General features: G+C 41.2%; 1 protein-coding gene across 1 annotated transcript in view; it reads left to right on the top strand.

The window, feature by feature from the left end:
• The window catches only part of LOC147106329 (leucine-rich repeat-containing G protein-coupled receptor 5-like), a 180,540-nt gene extending 164,215 nt beyond the window's left edge, over nucleotides 1-16,325 (top strand). Inside the window, exons 14-18 of the mRNA XM_086009333.1 lie at nucleotides 1,395-1,466; nucleotides 3,267-3,392; nucleotides 5,021-5,166; nucleotides 12,582-12,665; nucleotides 13,743-16,325. Coding sequence (XP_085865459.1) covers nucleotides 1,395-1,466; nucleotides 3,267-3,392; nucleotides 5,021-5,166; nucleotides 12,582-12,665; nucleotides 13,743-14,836 — 1,522 coding nt within the window. The 3' untranslated portion in view covers nucleotides 14,837-16,325. The remainder of the gene's footprint in view (nucleotides 1-1,394; nucleotides 1,467-3,266; nucleotides 3,393-5,020; nucleotides 5,167-12,581; nucleotides 12,666-13,742) is intronic.
• The last annotated feature ends 4,536 nt before the right edge of the window (nucleotides 16,326-20,861 follow it).

Raw genomic sequence — 20,861 nt, 5'->3', positions numbered from 1 at the left:
CTGCTCCGGTAGAGGGATTGCATAGTCCGATCAATCAATCTCCAAAGGAAGTTGAAGTATTAAAATCACAAATGAGGTCACTAGTAAACGACTTGCTGAAAGCCCAGAAAAAGCTGGATGCAGAGGTACACATGAAGAAGTCTCTTCAGGAAAGATGTCTGGATTTGGAACAAGAGCTGGCTAACGTCCAGCTGGGTATGGAGGAAATAGACGACCCTCTCACTGGTCTAGCTCAGGACGACACCGAATATTACGATGTCCTGTCCTGCCCAGCTTATAACTTCGACTCCCAAAGTGCAGAAATCATGGAGGAGCACCAAAAGTCTACGGAACATCGGGAGAAGCTGGCTCTACGACGGAAACAGGAGGAAGAGAAGGAGGAACTGCGCATGCAGCTGGCAGCTGTGGCAGCTGACAATGGAGCCCAGAGAGTCTCCAAGAAGCAGAAAAGGAAAAGTAAAAACAGAAGATGACCCATCTGAACCATTATCACCTCTACCAGATCACACACGTGGTCCCTCCGAACGGAGCCAATTCAGTTCGGAAGTTCAAACTGTTAAATCCATGGAAGGACTATTGAATGAGTCACTCCAGCAACGTGAACCGACTACACCACAGAGATTGAATCTGTGAACTGTTTTCCGCAGAGACTGAATCTGTGATCTGTTGTGACATGAAGTTATCTATGTATCTATGTTATTCTGTTATGTAAACCTGAAGTTATATATGTATATATGTTATTACGTTATGTTAAATGGGGAGATGACTGTAAAGCTAGGAAGGGAGGAATGTTGTGTATGTAATATGTGTGCTACTTTGAACCTATGGACAGGACTGCACTACTTGTTGGGCGTAGTGATACGCAGTACCACTCCTGGCCATAGGGGTATAAATAGTACTGTGGGTACTGATCCCCCTCAGTTCCCGCCTGTGGGCATGAAGTAAAGACCTATGTATAGTCCCTACCTCCAACCAGTAAAGACCTGTTTGAGTTATACGTTTAAGTCTTTGTGTTAATTGTTCAATACAATACACATACTTAACACAGTCCATGCCGGTATTTATGCTCCACTCGAGCCTCCTCCCGTCTTTCCTCATCTAAATCTATCAGCATAACCCTCTATTCCCTTCTCCCTCATATGCTTGTCAAGCCTCCCCTTAAATGCATCTATGATAAATTCAATTATGTGTGATAAAGGGGAAGTTATATTTTCATTTCCCAATGAAAATGCAGCGTGGTGTAATTTTTCTTTAATCTAAAACAGATTTATCAAAAATTGCATAAACAATCCCCATTTAAGTTCACTGTAAGCTTGTTGCACTGTTTAGGAATGTATGTGTAAATTCACACAGATGGTGACATCTCATTGCTTTATATATCTATCCACATACAGTGACCTTGGCTGGAATAAGATTGCATTTATTCATCAAGACTCATTTCTTTCTTCACCATCTTTAATCAAACTGTAAGTCTCCGAGTCTCATATATTTACTAGCTAACAATAATTTGGAACAATTTTAAGATGTATAATTATATTTTTTCCCTACATTTTAGCATTAATTTAATACTGTAAATTAAGAAATTTTCAGTCAATTAAATTATTATATTTGCACAGGACTAGGGCCCTGAATTTAAATTGATCACATTTAAATCCTGATTGAACTTGTGCCAGAGGTGATCTTGAATCTCTGTTGAGCTATTCCTTCTTGTATGGTGGATTTTCAACCCCTTTTATTGTACTCTATTGAGCCTTTTAGATTGTTTTAAAATTAATTCCAGGAGCTGACTCCTAACATCTCTGCTGTTGAATCAGTTTTCCATAGACCCACAGCAGGTTTACGAGGGAAAATTTTATGCGTCCTCAGTCCTGGCGGAGAGCCTTGTTCACCAGAAGAGCATATCAGAAATTCAGGCGCTTCACTGAATGATTTTTCAGCAATGGTCGGAAAATCATGGGCAGTGCGTGCCAGAATTTCCAATTGAGCAAGGCTCCCCACTTATCCTGTATTTGGAAAATAACCCACACAGACCCAGGTAAAACCAAGGGGGTGATTTTCATTCAGAAGTCGGGAAAGAGGTGGGACTACAACTTTCGGGGTTGTAGTCCTGCCTCCATCGAGATGCGGCCAATCCACGCGATTTTAACTTGATTGACCTTGTTGAGCCCACTGGGTGGGCTCAGCAGGCCCATTAAGGGCCATCCGGCAACATGTGACATCACAGACTGAAATTTCATCTGTCAAGACGTTTTGACAGATGAAATATCAGTGTTTCACAGCTGTCAAACACTGACAGTCTTACTTCTAACCTGAGTCCTTCTCCACAGACTCAGTTAGAAATCTCTCCTGCACAGAAAGCTGCAGGCTATCACTTTTGACAGTTCGCGGCCATTCTGCTTTCTGTGCCGGTGAGATGAGGAACTCCCCGAACCTAAAGAAAGGAAGGCTGAAAAGGTAAGAAAATGTATGTAAAACTTATTTAATCACTTTAGACACACCAAACACACTTACCTTTGCACTCATGCACACATCACTCACCTGAACACCGACATCTTGACCCCTCCAAGCCCTTCAACCCAATGGCCTGACTCCTCCAACTTGGCGTGGTTTGGAGCAGTCGGGATTCCCACAGTTCAAGCTTAAAAATAGGGATTAGGCTAAAAACTGTCTGTTAACTACCTGTTAACAGGCAGTTAATTGGCACTAATCGTTTCCCGCCTCGGGTAGGCGGGTCCCAGTGCGGGGCAGGTACCCGCCTCCTTTGAAACTGGCATGGAGGCGGGTTGGGGACGGGATGGGGTTGGGACCCCCGATTTCAGGAATTTAACCCCCCGCACGCCTCCAATCCCGACTCCACGGCTCAGTGAAAATCGAGGCCCAATTCTCCAAATCTTCTGCCAGTCTACAGAACTAATAGCATAAACGCTGCAATGTCAGGCTTCCAGAATCTGAATGAAAAGACCACCAATATAAAGGCAGCAGATACAGCAGGTGAACTTACCGAGTCACTCTATACAATGTGTAAACTTAGGTTGTATGACATTTTCACTACTGCCGCCCTATGTGATGAATGAATCACTCAGCAATATTACTTGTGCATTAAACTGCTGGCAGTTTTGGGCTACATCAAATTTTCTTTGCACTCATATTTCTCAATTGTGTCATGCACAGGAAAGTACATGGAGATATGGGACAGCAGATGTTACTCCCAAAGTTTAATACACAAAATTGTAATCTATTCACTTACTCATATTAATTTCATGCAGTGACCTCACCTTCAACCTTCTGTCGTCTCTTCCTGTGTCTGGACTAAGTGGATTAACACATCTGAAAATAACAGGCAATCAAGCTCTACAAGATTTGCTGCCAATAGAAAGTCTCCATAACTTGAGGTAAGGACACGCATACACCCAATATTTCCACTTTATTCTTAGTCACCAAGAGATGGCTTTACAATGCAAAGCAAATTAAGAAAGGCTGTGGTTTATTATACAAGAATTGACCAGATGGGTATGTCTTGTTGCACTAGTATATGAGCAAGAGTAAGATATGTATAATGAAAACAATCTGTAGAGACACCCCATAAAAATCAAAGCCAATCCACAGATTTTCAAATTGTACTGTAAAAATGCAATGATTGCATGTTAAATGTGACACTTTACACTTGATCTGTCCTCATATTTATGATCATGTAAAGTAGGTTATAGATGTGCATCGCTGTATCCTGCTCTAAGACTGAAACTCATGAAAACTGAAGACCAAATTAAAGCATTTGTAAAAAACACAATAGTATGATCCCCCATGATATGAATTTATCTTTCCAAAACTTTCATGCACTTGTGTATTTTTAATTCTCAAATGCTTTCAACATTGATGTCTGCGTCACTGACATTACAAATTATAATGGATCTTGCAACTGTGATCTGAAGAAACAATGAATGAAATGTGGACACTGAACTAGTAATTTAGTTGCACACATTTTGTAAGCTTTTCTATTTATCCCACATAGTTTGATTTTAAATAAGCACAGTCGGGTAACACGCCTTGTACTCCCATAACTCAGTTCAATAACCAGCATTCTCTGCCCCAAAGTACTGTGGATGCTCAGTCGTTGAGTATATTCAAGGCTGAGATCGATAGATTTTTGGACTCCAGAGGAATCAAGGGATAGGGCAGGACAGTGGAGTTGAGGTCGAAGATCAGCCATGATCTTATTGAACGGCGGAGTAGGCTCGAGGGGCCGTATGGCCGACTCCTGCTCCTAATTCTTATGTCCTTATATTCTTATGTTCTTAACTGAAATAGTGAGCTCTTCGTACATGTAAAATGATTAGGGTATATAACCACCCAGATAAAGACCTTTGGGTCCTTAAACCTTTGCCTAACCTGCATCCAAGTTCTTTGGACTTAGATAAGTAAGAAAGACAGACTTGCATTTGTATAAAGCCTTTCACAACCTCAGGATGTCACAAAGTGCTTTTGAAGTGTGGTCACTGTTGTAATGTAGGAAATATGGCAGTCAATTTGCGCACGGCAGATTCCCTCAAATAGCAATAACCAGATAATCTGTTTTAGTGATGTTGATTGAGGGATAGATATTGGCCAGGTCACCAGGGAGAACTCCCCTGCTCTTCTTCAAATACTGCCATGGGATTTCCTACGTCCACCTGAGAGGGCAGATGGGACCTCGGTTTCAATGTCTTATCCAAAAGACAGCAGCTCTGATAGTACACCACTGGCTCAGCACTGTACTGGAGCGTCAGCCTAGATTTTGTGCTCAAGTTTCTGGAGTGAGACTTGAACCCACAACCTTCTGACTCAGAGTCGAGAGTGCTACCACCGAGCCACGGGTGTTTGCAGCCTATCTTTTTGGATTTCTCAGTAGCTTAGACACTTGAACATGGTTATTGGTTTCCACGCATGTTCTAAGGTGACCAAAAAAAACCAAATAAGACTTTCTGTGGTGATTTTTAGGTATCACCATTCCTGTACTTTAAAGCTTTGATGATTAAATTGACAGGGTGCTAGAAATGCCATATGCTTACCAATGTTGTGGATATGGATCTTGTGAAAATTCCTATAAACTTACAAATCAGTGGGAGAAAGCTGAGAACAACAGTGACGACGAAACTCATAAACGGGATGCTGGAATGCTATCTGGTCAAGGTAATGGTTAAATGCCATCATTCATTCTACTTGCTATTTAATTGATACAAGCTAAATCAAATGTTCAGAAATTTAGCTCAAAAGCATTGAATTTAAGTCTATTGTAGCTATTCTTGCAGCAAAATTAAAAGCACATAGTTATAAGTTTTTCTGCCATTCCCATTTATACCTCTTCTAGACCCATCTTTTGTTTCTTTACTTGCCCCATTGCCATCTCCTTTTGCCTTCCATAAGCTATTTTGCCCCTCGAGCCTGCTCCGCCATTCACTAAGATCATGGCTGATCTTCTACCTCAACTCCACTTTCCTGCACCTTGATTCCGTTACTATCCAAAAATCCATCGATCTCTTTCTTGAATATACTCAACGACTGAGCCTCCACAGCCCTCTGGGGTAGAAAATTCCACAGATTCACCACCCTCTGAGTGAAAATATTTCTCCTCATCTCAGTCCTAAATGGCCGACCCCTTATTCTGAGACTGTGATCCCTGCTTCTAGACTCCCCAGCCAGGGGAAACATCCTCCCTGTATCTACCCTGTCAAGTTCTGTAAGAATTTTGTATGTTTCAATGAGATCACCTCTCATTCTTCTAAACTCTAGAGAATATAGGCCTAGTCTACTCATTTCTCCTCATAGGACAATCCCCCCATCCCAGGAATCAGTCTGGTGAACCTTCGTTGCACTCCCTCTATGGCAAGTATATCCTTCCTTAGGTAAGGAGACCAAAACTGCACACAATACTGCAGGTGTGGTCTCACCAGGGCCCTATATAATTGCAGTAAGACGTCTTTACTCTTATACTCAAATCCTCTTGTAATAAAGGCCAACATACCATTTGCTTTCCTAATTGCTTGCTGTACCTGCATGTTAACTTTCAGGATTTGTGTACAAGGACACCCAGGTCCCTCTGAACAACAACATTTCCCAATCTCTCACCATTTAAAAAATTCTCTGCTTTTCTATTTTTCCTACCAAAGTGGATAATTTCACATTTCTCCACTTTATATTCCATTTGCCATGTTCTTGCCCACTCACTTAGCCTGTCTATATCCCCTTGAAGCCTCTTTGCATCCTCCTCAACTTACATTCCCACTAAGCACTGTATCATCAGCAAACTTGGATAGATTACATTTGGTCCCCTCATCTAAATCATTGATATAGATTGTGAATAGCTGAGGCCCAAGCACTGATCCTTGCAGTACCCTACTAGTTACAGCCTGCCAACCCGAAAATGACCTGTTTATTCCTACTCTCTGTTTTCTGTCCATTAACCAACCCTCAATCCATGCTGGTATATTACCCCCAATCCCATGAGCTCTAATTTTGTTTAATAACCTCTTGTGTGGCACCTTATCGAATGCCTTCTGAAAATCCAAATACACCACATCCACTGGTTCCCCCTTATCTATTCTGCTAGTTACAACCTCAAAAATCTCTAACAGATTCAGCAAACACAATTTCCCTTTCATAAATCCGCCCAATCCTATTATTATTTTCTAAGTGCCCTGTTACCACGTCCTTAATAATAGATTCTAACATTTTCCCTACTACTGATGTCAGGCTAACTGGCCTGTAGTTCCCCGTTTTCTCTCTCCCTCCTTTATTAAATAGTGGGGTTACATTTGCTACCTTCCAATCCACGGGAACCATTCTAGAATCTATGGAATTTTGGGAGATGACAGCCAATGCATCCACTATCTCTATAGCCACCTCTTTCAACACCCTAGGATGTAGGCCATGAGGTCCAGGGGATTAATCGGCTTTCAGTCCAATTAATTACTCCAGTACTATTTTTTTACTAATACTAATACTAATTTCTTTCAGTTCCTCATTCTCGCTAGACCCTTGTTTCTCCATTATTTCCAGGAAGACACAAAGGACAGGATTTTCCCTGCGGAGGCGGGTTGGCAGCAGGAGAGCTGGTTGGCGGGTTCCGGTCCTGTTCCCGTCTGCAGTCGCTCTCTGAAAATGAATTTCCATAGATTGGCCTTGTTAAGCCTGCCCTGCGGGATTCCCGACCAATTAATAGGAAGCGGGTCTGATGACATCATTTGATGACACGTCAATCAACTGGTTTCCTTAAAGAGACCACGGCCACATTGATTTTGACAGTTGTGCTGTCAGTGTTCTGCAGCATTGAGGTGCTGCAAACATTGACGAGCACTGCACAAAGGTGCACGTCTGCACCCAGGCTCACGCATGACTCCCTCCATATGCTTATGGAGGGAGTCACAGCACACAGGGAGGTTCTCTTCCCTTCCCATGGGCGGAAGAGACCTCCCCAGGAGATCAACACAGCCTGGTCACACATTGCACAGGACACAAGCAGGGATGTCATCAGGAGTCCCTGGCTGCAGTGGCGCAAACCTTTCAGTGATCTCAGTAGATCACGAAACGTTACTGCAAAGCCACACTCGACCTCACCCTGCTGTGTCACTCATCACATCCCCATCACTCTGCCTTCCCTACCCTACTCCTGCACATCCTTACTCACACCAACTTACCTTGCACCTCCACCCATCCCTCTCTATCTACATTATCACTTCCCCATCTCACTGGCCACCCCTCACACTCACCCTCATCCTACTGCAAGCATACCAACTAACAACACACAAGGGTAGGCACTTGAGAGGTTTAGCCAATGTTCATGTGAAGTTTCTGTTAATGTGCTGTCAAACATTGAAAATATATATTTTCAACACTGTCCCTTATTGGACAGATCTGAGCGTGTAGTGTATGTACCTTTAAGAGAGAACTACTTTTACAGCTCCTGTATACTGTAGTACCGGCAGTGACCGCACCTGTATATAAGCCTTGAGCAGGCATCTGTACTGTTAGTTTTTAGACTACCCTCATCCAGTAAACACCTGTTGATTGTTGATCTGCAGTCTCCGTCTATTTATTGAAGAACACCATACCTTAAGATTCACGGATTCAACAGTGCGCACCTTGAGAAGTGTGTTTGTGAGCTCCAATGAATGTTGAGACATAACTCCCCCACCCCACCTCACCACCCCCCACCCCTGCTATTGTAACGAGTGTGAAGGGAATGGCTTGGACATAACAGGGATGCATTATGGTGCTGGTGTGGGATGGTGTCAACCTGGTGCATCATGTGGCAGCCGGGGTATACAGTGTCAAGTGAAGTAAATCTAGCCACGGTGATGCCATTGCTGGCCTCCTGGGCAGTAATGTTGTCGGGTGCTGATGCCCAGTGTCCTCTGCAGCACCAGGTGATGGCGGAGAAGGTTGGTGTTGTTGTTGGTGAGCCTGGTGATATTGGTGTTGGGGCTGATCGTGGAAGGATTCAGAGGACCAAGGTGACATTTTTTTCAGGGGCACCGATGTTGCTGGAATAGATGGCAGCTGCAGTTGAGATGACAGATGCGATCTGTCAATGGTGAGAGAGGTTTTTCCAATGAGGTGCCACTGGATGGAGAGTTGGCTCTAAAGACTTGCAAGCTGCAGAAAGCTCCAAATGTCTTACAAATGCAGTAACCAACAGTTTCTGAGCTCTGCAACTGAACAGCTGCACATGGTATCCTTTATACCACTTCTGTAGCTGTCAGGTAATCAGATACATCGGAGCAGACTCAACTCACGCCAGGCTGAGCTGGCGTGTTCCCCGAGCAGGGGGTAACCTGCAGGGGAGCATGTAAAATTACACGGTAGGCTCAAAATAGCATTAAATTGGCTTTTAACTAGGCATTTAATGATCTCAGTTGTCTCCCCCGACACCTGGGAGACTCGCATGGAGGTGGGTTGACAGCAGGTTTCCTACCCACTGTCAATCTTTGCTATTTTGACAGTGGAACCACCTCCAAACCCGCACTCTGAGCACCAGCAAAATTCAGCCCAAAGTATTTGTTTAATTTCTCTGCCATTTCCTTATTCCCCATTATAATTTCTCCTGTCTCAGCCTGTAAGGGACCCACATTTACTTTCGCTAATCTTTTCCTTTTTACATACCTATAGAAGCTTTTACAGTCTGTTTTTATGTCTTTCACTAGTTTACTTACATATTCTATTTTCCCTTTCTTTATCAATTTCTTGGCCCTCTTTTGCAGAATTCTAATATCCCCCCAATCCTCAAGCTTACTACACTTTGGCAACATTATAAGCCTCTTCCTTTGATCTAATACTACCTTTAACTTCTCTTCTTAGCCATGGTTGGACTCTTTTCCTCTGGGGTTTTTGTGCCATAAAGGAATGGATATTTGTTGTAAATTATGTATTAATTCTTTAAATGCTAGCCATTGCTTCTCTACCGTCATACCTTTTAATGCAGTTTCCCAATCTACCTTAGCCAACTCGCCCTCATACCTACATAGTTTGCTTTGTTTAGATTTAAAGACCCTAGTTTTGGTTTTAACTAAATCACTTTCAAACTCAATATAAAATTCTATCATATTATGGTTACTCTTCCCTAAAGGCCCCTTTACTACAAGGTTATTAATTAACCATTTCTCGTTGCACAATACTAGATCTAAAATAGCCTGTTCCCTAGTTGGTTCCTCAACATACAGATCTAGAAAACTATCTTGCATACATTCCATGAATTCATCCTCCACACTATTACTGCAAATTTGGTTTGCCCAATCTATATGTAGATTAAAGTCCCCCTTGATTATTGTATTACCCTTGTTACATGCGCCTCTAATTTCCTGATTTATACTCTGCCCTACATTACAACTACTGTTTGGGGGCCTATAAACAACTCCCGCCAAAGTTTTCTGTCCCTTGCTGTTTCTTAACTCCACCCAAACTGATTCTACTTCTTGATTTTCGGAGCTAAGATCCTTTCTCTCTACTGTCTTTATCCCATCCTTTATTATCTGCACTACCCCTCCTCCTTTTCCATTTTGCCTATCTCTTCTAAAAGTTAAGTGTCCTGGAATATTTAGTTCCCAACCTTGGCCAAATTGCAACCACATCTCCGCAATGGCTATTAGATCAAACCTATTAATTTCTATCTGCGCTATTAATTCATCTATTTTGTCGCGAATGCTTCGCACATTCAGATATAGTGCCTTTAGCTTTGACTTATTTCTATTTTTCCCTGATATCACCTTAGTCACTGATGCCTTATTAGCTTTGTTACTCTCTCTGTCCCTTCCTGACCCACTCTGCTTATTTTTATCCAAAACTCGACTCTGCTCTACAGCCTTGACATTTTTCTCGCTGCTTTTAAATTTACTCTTTCCTAAATCATCCCACCACCCTCCCTCATTAGTTTAAAGTCCTGTCTACTGCCCTAGTTATTCGGTTCGCCAGGACACTGGTCCCAGCCCAGTTTAAGTGGAGCCCATCCCAACGGAACAGCTCCCTCTTTCCCCAGTACTGGTGCCAGTGCCCCATGAACTGAAACGCCCTTCCTCCCACACCATTCTTTGAGCCACGCATTTAAACCTCTAATCTGTTTGTCCCTATGCTAACCTCCCTTTCGTCATTTAATCTCTCCTGCCTTCCACCCTATCACAGACATTCCCTTTTATTCTTTCATCCCCACCCCCCTTTCCCTGCCCCGCACTTGCTTAAAATCTGTTACATCTCTAACTATTTCCAGTTCTGATGAGACCATCGACCTGAAGCGTTAACTCTGTTTCTCTCTCCACAGATGCTGCCTGACCTGCTGAGTATTTCCAGCATTTTCTGTTTTTATTTCAGATTTCCAGCAACCGCAGTATTTTACTTTTGTTATAACTTTTTCATTTGTTTTCAAGGCATGAATGAGGAAATTTGCCATGATTTCACACAATTTTACTTTATTCTAATACTATACATTGAGACAATTAGTCTTACTGATTACACATTCTCTAAAAAATATAAAGGATATTACAGCCGCGGAGCATATTTGAGAAGGCTGTTGGGGGCAAAAACTTGTAAGATAAACAACAACGACAACAACGTATATTTATATAGCGCCTTTAACGTAGTAAAACATCCTCAGGCGCTGCACAGGAGTGTTATAAGACAAAAAATTTGACACCGATCCACAAGGATAAATTAGAGCAGGTGACCAAAAGCTTGGTCAAAGAGGTAGGTTTTAAGGAGCGTCTTAAAGGAGGAAAGAGAGGTAGCAAGGCGGACAGGTTTAGGCAGGGAATTCCAAAGCTTCAGGCCTAGGCAACAGAAGACACGGCCACCAATGGTTGAGCGAGTATAATCAGGGATGCCCAAGAGGGCAGAATTAGAGGAGTGCAGATATCTTGGGGGCGGGTGGGTGGTTGTGGGGCTGAAGGAGATTACAGAGATAGAAAGGGGCGAGGCCATGGAGGGATTTGAAAATGAGGATGAGAATTTTGAAATCGAGGGGCTGCTTAACAGGGAGCCAGGGGTCTTTGTTATGCTGCGGATAACAGGGGTGATGGGCGAACGGAACTTGATGCGAGTTAGGACACGGACAGCCGAGTTTTGGATGACCTCAAGTTTACGTAGGGTGGAATGTGGGAGGCCAGCCAGGAGTGCGTTGAAATAATCAAGTCTAGAGGTAACAAAGGCATGGATGATGTTGTGTCTGTAGCTTTCTACCTAGACACAATTTAGGACTCAGAACTCAGAGATTCAAACATGAAGTGCTTTATTCAAAAAGAAGGTTCTGGAGAGTACCGAACAAAGAGAACTAAACTTAACCAAGAGAACAACCCCAACCATTTATCTGCTGTGACAGCGCCACCGCAGGTGGGAGGAGAACACCCAATGTCATAAATCGCAACTTCTACAAGAAGTAACTCAGGAAGTACTACTGAACGGCCAGCTGAGGGCTCTGCCCGAGGAGTATAAATACTAGGGCGTGGGCCCAGCTTGGCCAGAAACAGTCTGGAAACAGGAAGCTAGTGACTACTAACTAGACCTCCATGTTTTGTTACAAGTCGATTAAAGCCTTGCTTTATGTACAACCAAGTGCGTAGTGAGTCTTTATTACGTCACCCAATACATAACAGATGAGGGTATCATCAGCGGATGAGCTGAGGCAAGGGCGGAGACGGGCGATGTTACAGAGGTGGAAATAGGCGGTCTTTGTTATGCTGCGGATATGTGGTCAGAAGCTCATTTCGGGGTCAAATATGACACCAAGATTGCGAACAGTGTGGTTCAGCCTCAGACAGGTGTTAGGGAGAGGGATGGAGTCAGTGGCTAGGGAACGGAGTTTGTGGTGGGGACAGAAAACAATTGCTTCAGTTTTCCCAATATTTAATTGGAAAACATTTTTGCTCATCCAGAACTGTATGTCGGACAAGCAGTCTGCCAATTGACAATAACTTAAGAAAGAAGCATTTTAAGCCATTTACAGTATATGGTTGAAATTGTTATTGCCTATTAACGAAATAGAAGTCCAATTACTGAATGTTTTTACACATAAGACAAAATTAATATAATGCATAACTGACTGCTGAACTATATGTAATGTACAGATGATCAGGACCTCGATGATTTGTTAATTGACTTTGAAGACGATCCTAAAGTCCATCATTCTGTCCAGTGCACCCCAACTCCAGGTAAGTTAAAAGGAATGTGTCATTATTTTGTAATCTTGTTCAAAAGGAATAAATAATTATTTTGTAATTTTTTTTTTTTTTTTTATAAAGTATGGGATCCCTCAATGACTCCACAAATGAACAGCTGATCTCAGAGACCAGGAAAGTCTAGGTTTGACCCCTGGACTATGCTGAGCCAAATGATCCCAGCCGCAACAGCGGTGGGGGCAGGACAATTGCCCTCACCACCCCTGGGGTTCGGGAGGGAACACTCAGCATAGTTCTCACTTCCCACCAAAACCTTTAATTAGCAAAATCTTCAAACTAGCAAAAGGTAAATTTAGGACTGATGTCAGGTAGTTCTTCACACAAAGAGTGACCAATGTGTAGAGTGGACTTCAAATTTACCCCCACTATGTGGATTTTCCTTGATATGGAGTGAAAATGGTAACATATTAACATATTGGAGGCAAATACCCCAAAATCATTCAAGAAACAGTTAAATGTTGGGAATGGGTGAGCTAGGCCAAGCCTAAATGGTCTGTCTCATCCTCACCCTTCTCCATCTTGTGATCTTTTAATATAATTAGATGTTTTATTTAACAAATTATGCTCCTCAGCACTCTAGTCTGACTCAGTATACCCCATCTTATACTGACTTTGGAAAAACTAGGAATGATTTAAATCTAATAGCTATGACATTTTTTTAGGGATAGCTTCATTGTATTGATTCTATTCAAATGCAAAATGGGCTTTTATTGTAACAACAGATCATTAAAAGGTTGAAAAGTTGCCATTTATTAAAAGGGTTTCACTTTAGAGGCATGCTGGAACTAAATTTTCCTTGGGGGTAATTTTGATTTTGTGCAGTAGTGTAAAACAGGTGATAGTGAATCGGCAGCGCGTTTTGTACCTTTCCCAAATTTTATTTCCATTGACTTCAATCGGGCGAGATATAAAACGGGCTACCGATTCGCTATCACCCTCTTTGCTCTATCACAGAAAGTCAAATTTACCCCCACTATGTGGATTTTCCTTGATATGGAGTGAAAATGGTAACATATTCACAGAATTTAATTAAGTTCTTCTTAATTTTAGGACCCTTCAAGCCTTGTGATCACCTGTTTGGCAGCTGGATGATACGTCTTGGGGTGTGGACCATTGTTTTGCTCTCTCTTGTTTGCAATGGCTTAGTCACAACAACAGTTTTTGGATCTCCAGCATTTATTTCCCCACCAAAACTTTTAATAGGCCTCATGTCAGTAGTTAACACTCTAATGGGGGTTTATAGTGGTATTTTGGCAATTGTGGATCTGTTGACATTAGGCAGATTTGCAAAATATGGAGCATGGTGGGAGAACGGAGTTGGCTGTCAAATTGCAGGTTTTCTCTCGGTTTTTGCTTCGGAGATGTCCATTTTCTTACTTACAGTTGCAGCAGTTGAACGCAGTCTATCCACAAAATGTGATACAAAACAAGGAAAAACCCTGGGTAGCATCAAGATAGCAGCTACCTTCTGTGTGATTCTGGCATCCATCATAGCAATGCTTCCACTCTTTCACATCGGAGATTACGGGATTTCTCCACTTTGCTTTCCATTACCCTTTGGGGAACCATCCACTTTAGGCTTCCTTGTGGCTTTAGTCTTGCTGAACTCTCTTTGCTTCCTTGTAATGACAATAATCTACACAAAGCTTTACTGCGGTTTGGAAAAGGGAGACTTGCACAGCCTTTGGGACTGCTCAATGGTAAAACATGTTGCCTGGCTGCTCTTCAGTAATTGTATTCTGTACTGCCCTGTGGCTTTCCTGTCATTTTCTTCCTTGTTGAACCTCACGGTTATTAGTCCAGAAGTAATCAAGTCAATACTTCTAGTGATTCTACCATTGCCAGGATGCCTAAATCCCTTGCTTTACATTCTTTTTAACCCACATTTCAAAGATGATCTTGGACTGCTGAGGAAGCATGGCCGATTATGGAAGAGATCAAAGCAGAGAAGCTTGTCCTCTATAAATTCAGAAGATGCCGAGAAACAGTCATGTGATTCTACTCAAGAACTGGTGACTCGCCCAGGCAGCAGCCCTGTCACTGGCACATCCTGTGACTCCGTAAACAATATTTCAGCACCATCCACTTACCAGATGATGGAGACCTGTCAACAGTCATCAGTAACTTTTGTTCACTGTCATTAGATTGCAATGGTGACGGACCAACAAAATAATTCATGCAAGATTAAATTGGTTTGCTTCCGATAGTTCTAAACAATTTTTTTTCTTTTAAAAAGACACATATTTATGCATGACCCCTTCCCACCAAAACATTTAAGATACAAAGGATGTGGCAGACAGACCAAATTATGTGAAAAGCCTTTACAGACCAGAAGATCCAAGCAATACTTGTCCTCTATAAATTCATATACACGGTAGTTTCAAATCCTAATGCACAGTCTCTTGAATTAGCTAATAGCTCTCTTGATGCAGCTTATCTCATTAGATAAGGAGCACAAAAAGTTATTTTGAGCATAGGTGATATTACTACCATTTTGTCTCCTAATAGCCTCAAACTCCACTCAAGTGCTGCATAATCTCTCTCAGGTCCTGGGTGCACTTGGTTTTAAATGTAAAGACTGCCGTGGATTTGTTACATACAGCCACCTCACAGCAGCACTTTCATTACATATTTTCAATTTCGAATTGTTATGACTGATGTATCTAATTAATTAGTAACACTTTGTCCTCATACAAGAACATTCTATTGATTTGTTACAAGAGAAAAAAATTCTAATACTTAAGACTTCTCCCACTGACACAATGCAGTGTAACCACACAACACTCCTGCCAAGCTATATGTGTATGAGAGAGGGAGAAAGAAAATGTGACTTCGCCTGCAACTCACGGTGTGTGATGTGCATCCTTCATTTCCTCTTTCCCCCTTCGCCCACTCAATGTACAAATAGCTGAAGTGCCTGTGTCCTACCATCAAGCTCATAAACTATCTGGTCGCATTAGGTGGAACTGTCAACAAAAGCATGTCCACATGCACTTATGACTCGAGACATTTCTGAAAACATGTTGCATTAAAAACGTCTGATAACTGATCACTTAAAGGGACATATCCGAATTTCCATTTTGTGATTTTAATGGGTCAAAATGCCAAACTCCGCACAGCATTCTTTCAGTGATATCTTTTTACACAGTGATCCATTGGGGCAGGGGACTTAAATCCAGACTTTAAATCACTACAGCATGTTATTATTTGACATTGTAAATTTAATTCTGCTTAGATATTGAAGATATTGCTTCATTTTTTTTTTGACAGTTCTGTAATATTATGATGAAAAACTTCCTGGCCTAAGATAAATGACCCATTCAAATCACAGAATAGGTTGCATATTCATTCTTGTATTTACTTAAATTATGTACATTTTATGTGATTTATTTTGTTGAGAATTGTATCTTTAGTAAAGAGAACTGCACTTTTCCAAAACTAAATTTAAGTAGTTCAGTAACAGTTAAACTATAAATATGTATCAAAAATTGTTTTAAAACACTAAATAAGGCGTCCTCCTAAAAGACTCAGTAGAATATCCTTACAAAATCCAATTAGAGAAACGAGAAAAATCCAAAATGTGTTTTAGAAATTAAATATTCATCAACAGCAATTGTAACTCGTGAAGTTTTTTTTTAAATCCAGATGTCTATAAAATATATGTACATTTATGAAAATAAAAGAAATGTATTTATTTCTGTTATAAGGACAATACCAATTTTGTATCCATACGAGATATTCTTGTAATACTTTACCAGGAAGAACAGAATCATAAATTCAACCCCTCCTGTTGAGTGTAACATTTTCTGTGCATTTTTAAAGTGCTATACTGAGCAGAAATATATCACCGTGAATTCATTTTTGGGCTGTATATAATGTATGTAAACATTTAGCTGTAAATAGTTTGGCTGCTGGAATTTCTATTTCAGAGGAAAGAAGAACGTGTTAAAACAAATACTCACAATAAACAACAGATGTTTTATAACTATTGTTCATAAAATGTGCTGTTGCTATATTTTCTTGTATGCTTTTCTATTATGTTAGATACTGCAACAGGGTGAAAGTGGATGTAGCCACAGCTGCAAAGAAGACTGAAGTCACGAGTTTAAGCCTGGTGGTTTCCGAGTGCACAAAAAGTCTTTTATAAATTACTCCGACATGGGAAGAGCAAGTCAAATATTTCTTCGAGACTTGGGTGTCAGCCTGGGCTGAATGGTAGCACTCTCACCTCTGAGTCAGAAGGTCGTGGGTCTAAGTCTCGCTTTGAAAGCGTGAGCATGTAATCTAGGCTGACACTTTGGATGGGACATTAAACCGAGGCCACTCTCACGTAGATGTAAAAGTTCCCGTGGCCCTATTTGAAGACGAGCAGGGGAGTTGTCCAAGCCAATATTTAATCCACAACCAACATTACTAAAATGGATTATCTGGTCATTTAACTCATTGCTATTTGTGGGACCTTTCTGTGGACTTATTGGCTGCCACGTTTCCCTGGATCACAACAGTGACTACACTTCAAAAGTGCTTCATTGACTGTGAAGCTCTTTGGGACATTTGGAGGTCATGAAAGGCGCTATATAAATGCAAGTTCTTTCATGCATACTCCAAAAAGGTGAAGTTCAGCAAAGAATGGTTTGTTCTGCATGTTAACTTCTGAAAATAATGGGCAGAGCCTCAGGTGATTGTACTATCTGGGAAAGGGTGGATAGGCTGGAGAAATGGCATATGGAGCCCATGCTCTTAGCAAAAACATGCAGCTTGGCTAAATTACCAGTAACTCTTATATTACTATTCTTGTCATGGCTTTGTAGTGCAGTTCTTGCATTACTGAGAAAGAAAGCAGGTTCTTGCTTCTAACACTACATGTGATAAATCGAGATTGGACGGGTTGGGCTGCAGTGAAGTTGCTCCTCTGGAGGTAGAGGGTCTTAACCGGAACATTCTAGCTCATTTTTTTACTGTGGTCATAGTGATAGAGGAACATGTATGATAAGAAGATAGGGATATAAGATTTTTAATGTTAAAATATGTTTCATCTCTTTAGGAGTAAAAGGGAGAGGAAGTAAAACTTGTGCAGGTTTAAATGTTCTGTTAAAATTACACTATGAATAAAAGCCATCTTCTAATAGATGTGCTAGATGTCAAAACAATACATTGTTGAATACATTTTTACTATGCGTGCCGCTCGGAGTCCCTTCCCCTTTGTAAATTACGTGTTATGAATGTCGCTAGCTGCTCCCAAAACAACTATACTGTCATCTTATATAAAGTTTGAACTCTGCTCCAGATTTTAATCATATCTTCAACAACAAAATAACTAACACACACTTATTTCAAAAGAACTTTTAAAAGTTAATATTTCATGCTGGTCATTTTGTGAGCAGAAGTTAGTAGATATTATTACATACAGTATTAGTGTTTCATTCCAATCATTCTAAAGTACTTTACATCCAACAATGTGTAAATAGGGCCCTTCTCTCCTCCCTCTTAAAACAGGACACTGCACCACAACTCATTCCAATGACTAACCCAGCTCAGCATCAGCAAACTTGGCTGTAGAGAAGTTTTACAAGTTTGAGTGCCATTTGAGGCTATTGTTCCAACTTGGATTTATGAGTTTAAAAACATACGTGACTGCAACTGATTTTTGTGGATGCAATTTTAAACTGAGAAGGCAACATTTTGCACAATCTAAATTATAGTGAAATTCAATAAGTACTATACTTAAAGAAAATTAATATTCCTGTCTTAAAGGAATAATGCTGGTGATAACAACCACAACATTTTGATTGTTATTACAAAGGACAGGTAATGGGTGATGTAAGAAATGCTTTCCAGAATGTTATTCTAGGCAATGATTACAGGTGAGATTAGCCACTTTTATGTGTAATCAAGTCTTCAATTGTGAATTACATTTAGGTCGATAACAATGCTAGTTCAATGTTTAATAAAAACAGCTGCAACTGATCTGACCATTTTTCATGAATTACACAAGTAGCTGAAATGTTTTGATTAATAAAGAATTAGACAAAAAAGATTTTGAGTGACTTAATGTACCTCCTGAATAGCACTAGATAGGCCGTCCCCAAGTGCTGAATAGTGTACCTTTAATTCTTCACCCAATATAACTCTATAATTGTAATTCCTGATCCCACTATGTTGATTGGCAAACAACATATCATTGCTGTGGGAAAACAAATTATTCTGAAGCTCAACTTGACAGTTGTGCCTTCATGCAACATTTTCTGTTCTGAGGCCATGGGTATCGACGACATTCTCCCTCATGGACCAGTGGATATGTGCTATGCCGCCAGATTGGTTCCTCATACAAATGAGCCCTTTAATCGAACAGGTGCCCAGGAGTCATGGTGACCCCCCCCCCTCCCCCACCCTTTGAAGATGTGCCAAACCTCTTAAAGACTCCTGTGGCAAATTTATGTGGCAAACGTTTGGGCATTGTTTCAGCAACAATGGGGTTGGCAGCATATGACACATGCTTCCGGAAGCTTCAATTGGATCTGTTGCCATTCGTTGTAAGTTAACAACATGGAATTGTGTATTGATTGGCTTCACTACTACCACCACTAGCTAGTTGATAGGAGAACATATCCATAGGCATAATTCCAGCATACAGAATTTATTACGCATCTATTTTTAAAAATATTTTCTTTACATCAATATATTTAAGTGAAGAAGGGAACTCTGGTAAGGTCATGGAAAAAACAAATGCCTGATTTAGGTACAGTTAGCCTGTTTTCAGAACAAGCTGAACCATTCTCTCAGCTGTTACTGAGCATTTGCTTACACAGAGACCACATCTGAGGAGAGAGAAAGAAAATCAGGTGCCTCTTCCCTGCAGTTAAAGCATTGTTAATGAACACCATATTCACTGAAAAGTCATCTGAAATCTAAGCTCAGGTATCAAAACTTCCATTAAAATATCACAACTCAATTAGCTCAATGAAATCCAGGGTAAGAAAGAAAGAACTTGTGTTTATACAGTGCCTTTTACAACCTCAGGATGTTCCAACGTGCTTTAGAGCCAATGAAGTACTTTTGAAGTGTAGTCACCATTGTAATGTAGGAAACGTGGCAGCCAATTTGCGCACAGCAAGCTCCCACAAACAGCAATGTGATAATGACCAGATCATCTCTTTTAGTGCTGTTGGCTGAGGGATAAATACTGGCCAGGACACCCCCCACCCCGACTGTTCCTCGAAATACTGCTGTGGCACCTTCCACATCCACCTGAGAGGGCGGATGAGGCCTCGGTCTAACATCTCATCCGAAAGACGGCACCTCTGACAGTGCAGCGCTCTGTCAGTACTGCACTGGGAGTGTCAGCCTATAGATAAGAGGGAGATTAGCAGCCTTTAAATGTTTGATCCTGGCATATATTGGAATTATCCTGTACCTACCAGCATTCTAAGGGTTAATGGTGGTGAAATTGGTCAACGGGAGTTAACACAAAACTGGCTAATAGCGAATCAGCGGCCCCTTTCACATGCGCCCGATTTTCTTTTCCAGTGGCTCGATTCACTAACAGTCTATTTTGCACTACTGCCGTTGACCAATTTCACCCCTAATATGTTTGATAGTGAAAAAGCTAACTATGTATTTAAGATATGACCTCTGCTTTACGTTCTTGTTCATTTACACAATACTGTACAGTGTAGCACTCCCTCTTTTACCAACACCACGAAGAGCAATAGAAGATAACTAGAACAAAACTGAGGTATGGTTAAAAAAAAAAGAGGGGCGAAAAGGAAAATGGGGGGTAGGAGCCTTAATGACTAAACTGCAATCACTCTGCAGTTATAGTTTAAATACCATCTAAATTGGGAGTCAGAGTCTAACATGACACCAGGCTGAAGTGGAACGAGACTCCCTGGGGGAGGAATTGGCATTCCGATTGTTTTCGAAGTCAGTTCAGACTTTGACACCTGGGGGGGTGGTGATGACCAATCATCGGCCTCATTCTGCTGACACAAGTGTAGGTACAGGCCACCTCTGCACCTGACACCGCTGGAGTGCTGGGGTCAAAGTGGGGGTCACATAATTAGCATATATTGGTTTAATGGGGAATGAGGAAATGGCAGAAAAATTAAATAAATACTTTGCTTCTGTCTTCACAGAGGAAGACACAAAAAAACCTCCCAGAAATACGAG

This window comes from Somniosus microcephalus, chromosome 16 (assembly GCF_052327205.1).
Source record: "Somniosus microcephalus isolate GS21.2 chromosome 16, FLI_Smic_1.0, whole genome shotgun sequence".
NCBI classification, from domain to species: Eukaryota; Metazoa; Chordata; class Chondrichthyes; order Squaliformes; family Somniosidae; genus Somniosus; species Somniosus microcephalus.
Note: the sequence above shows the minus strand (reverse complement) of the source record. Positions and strands in the feature narration are given on the sequence as shown.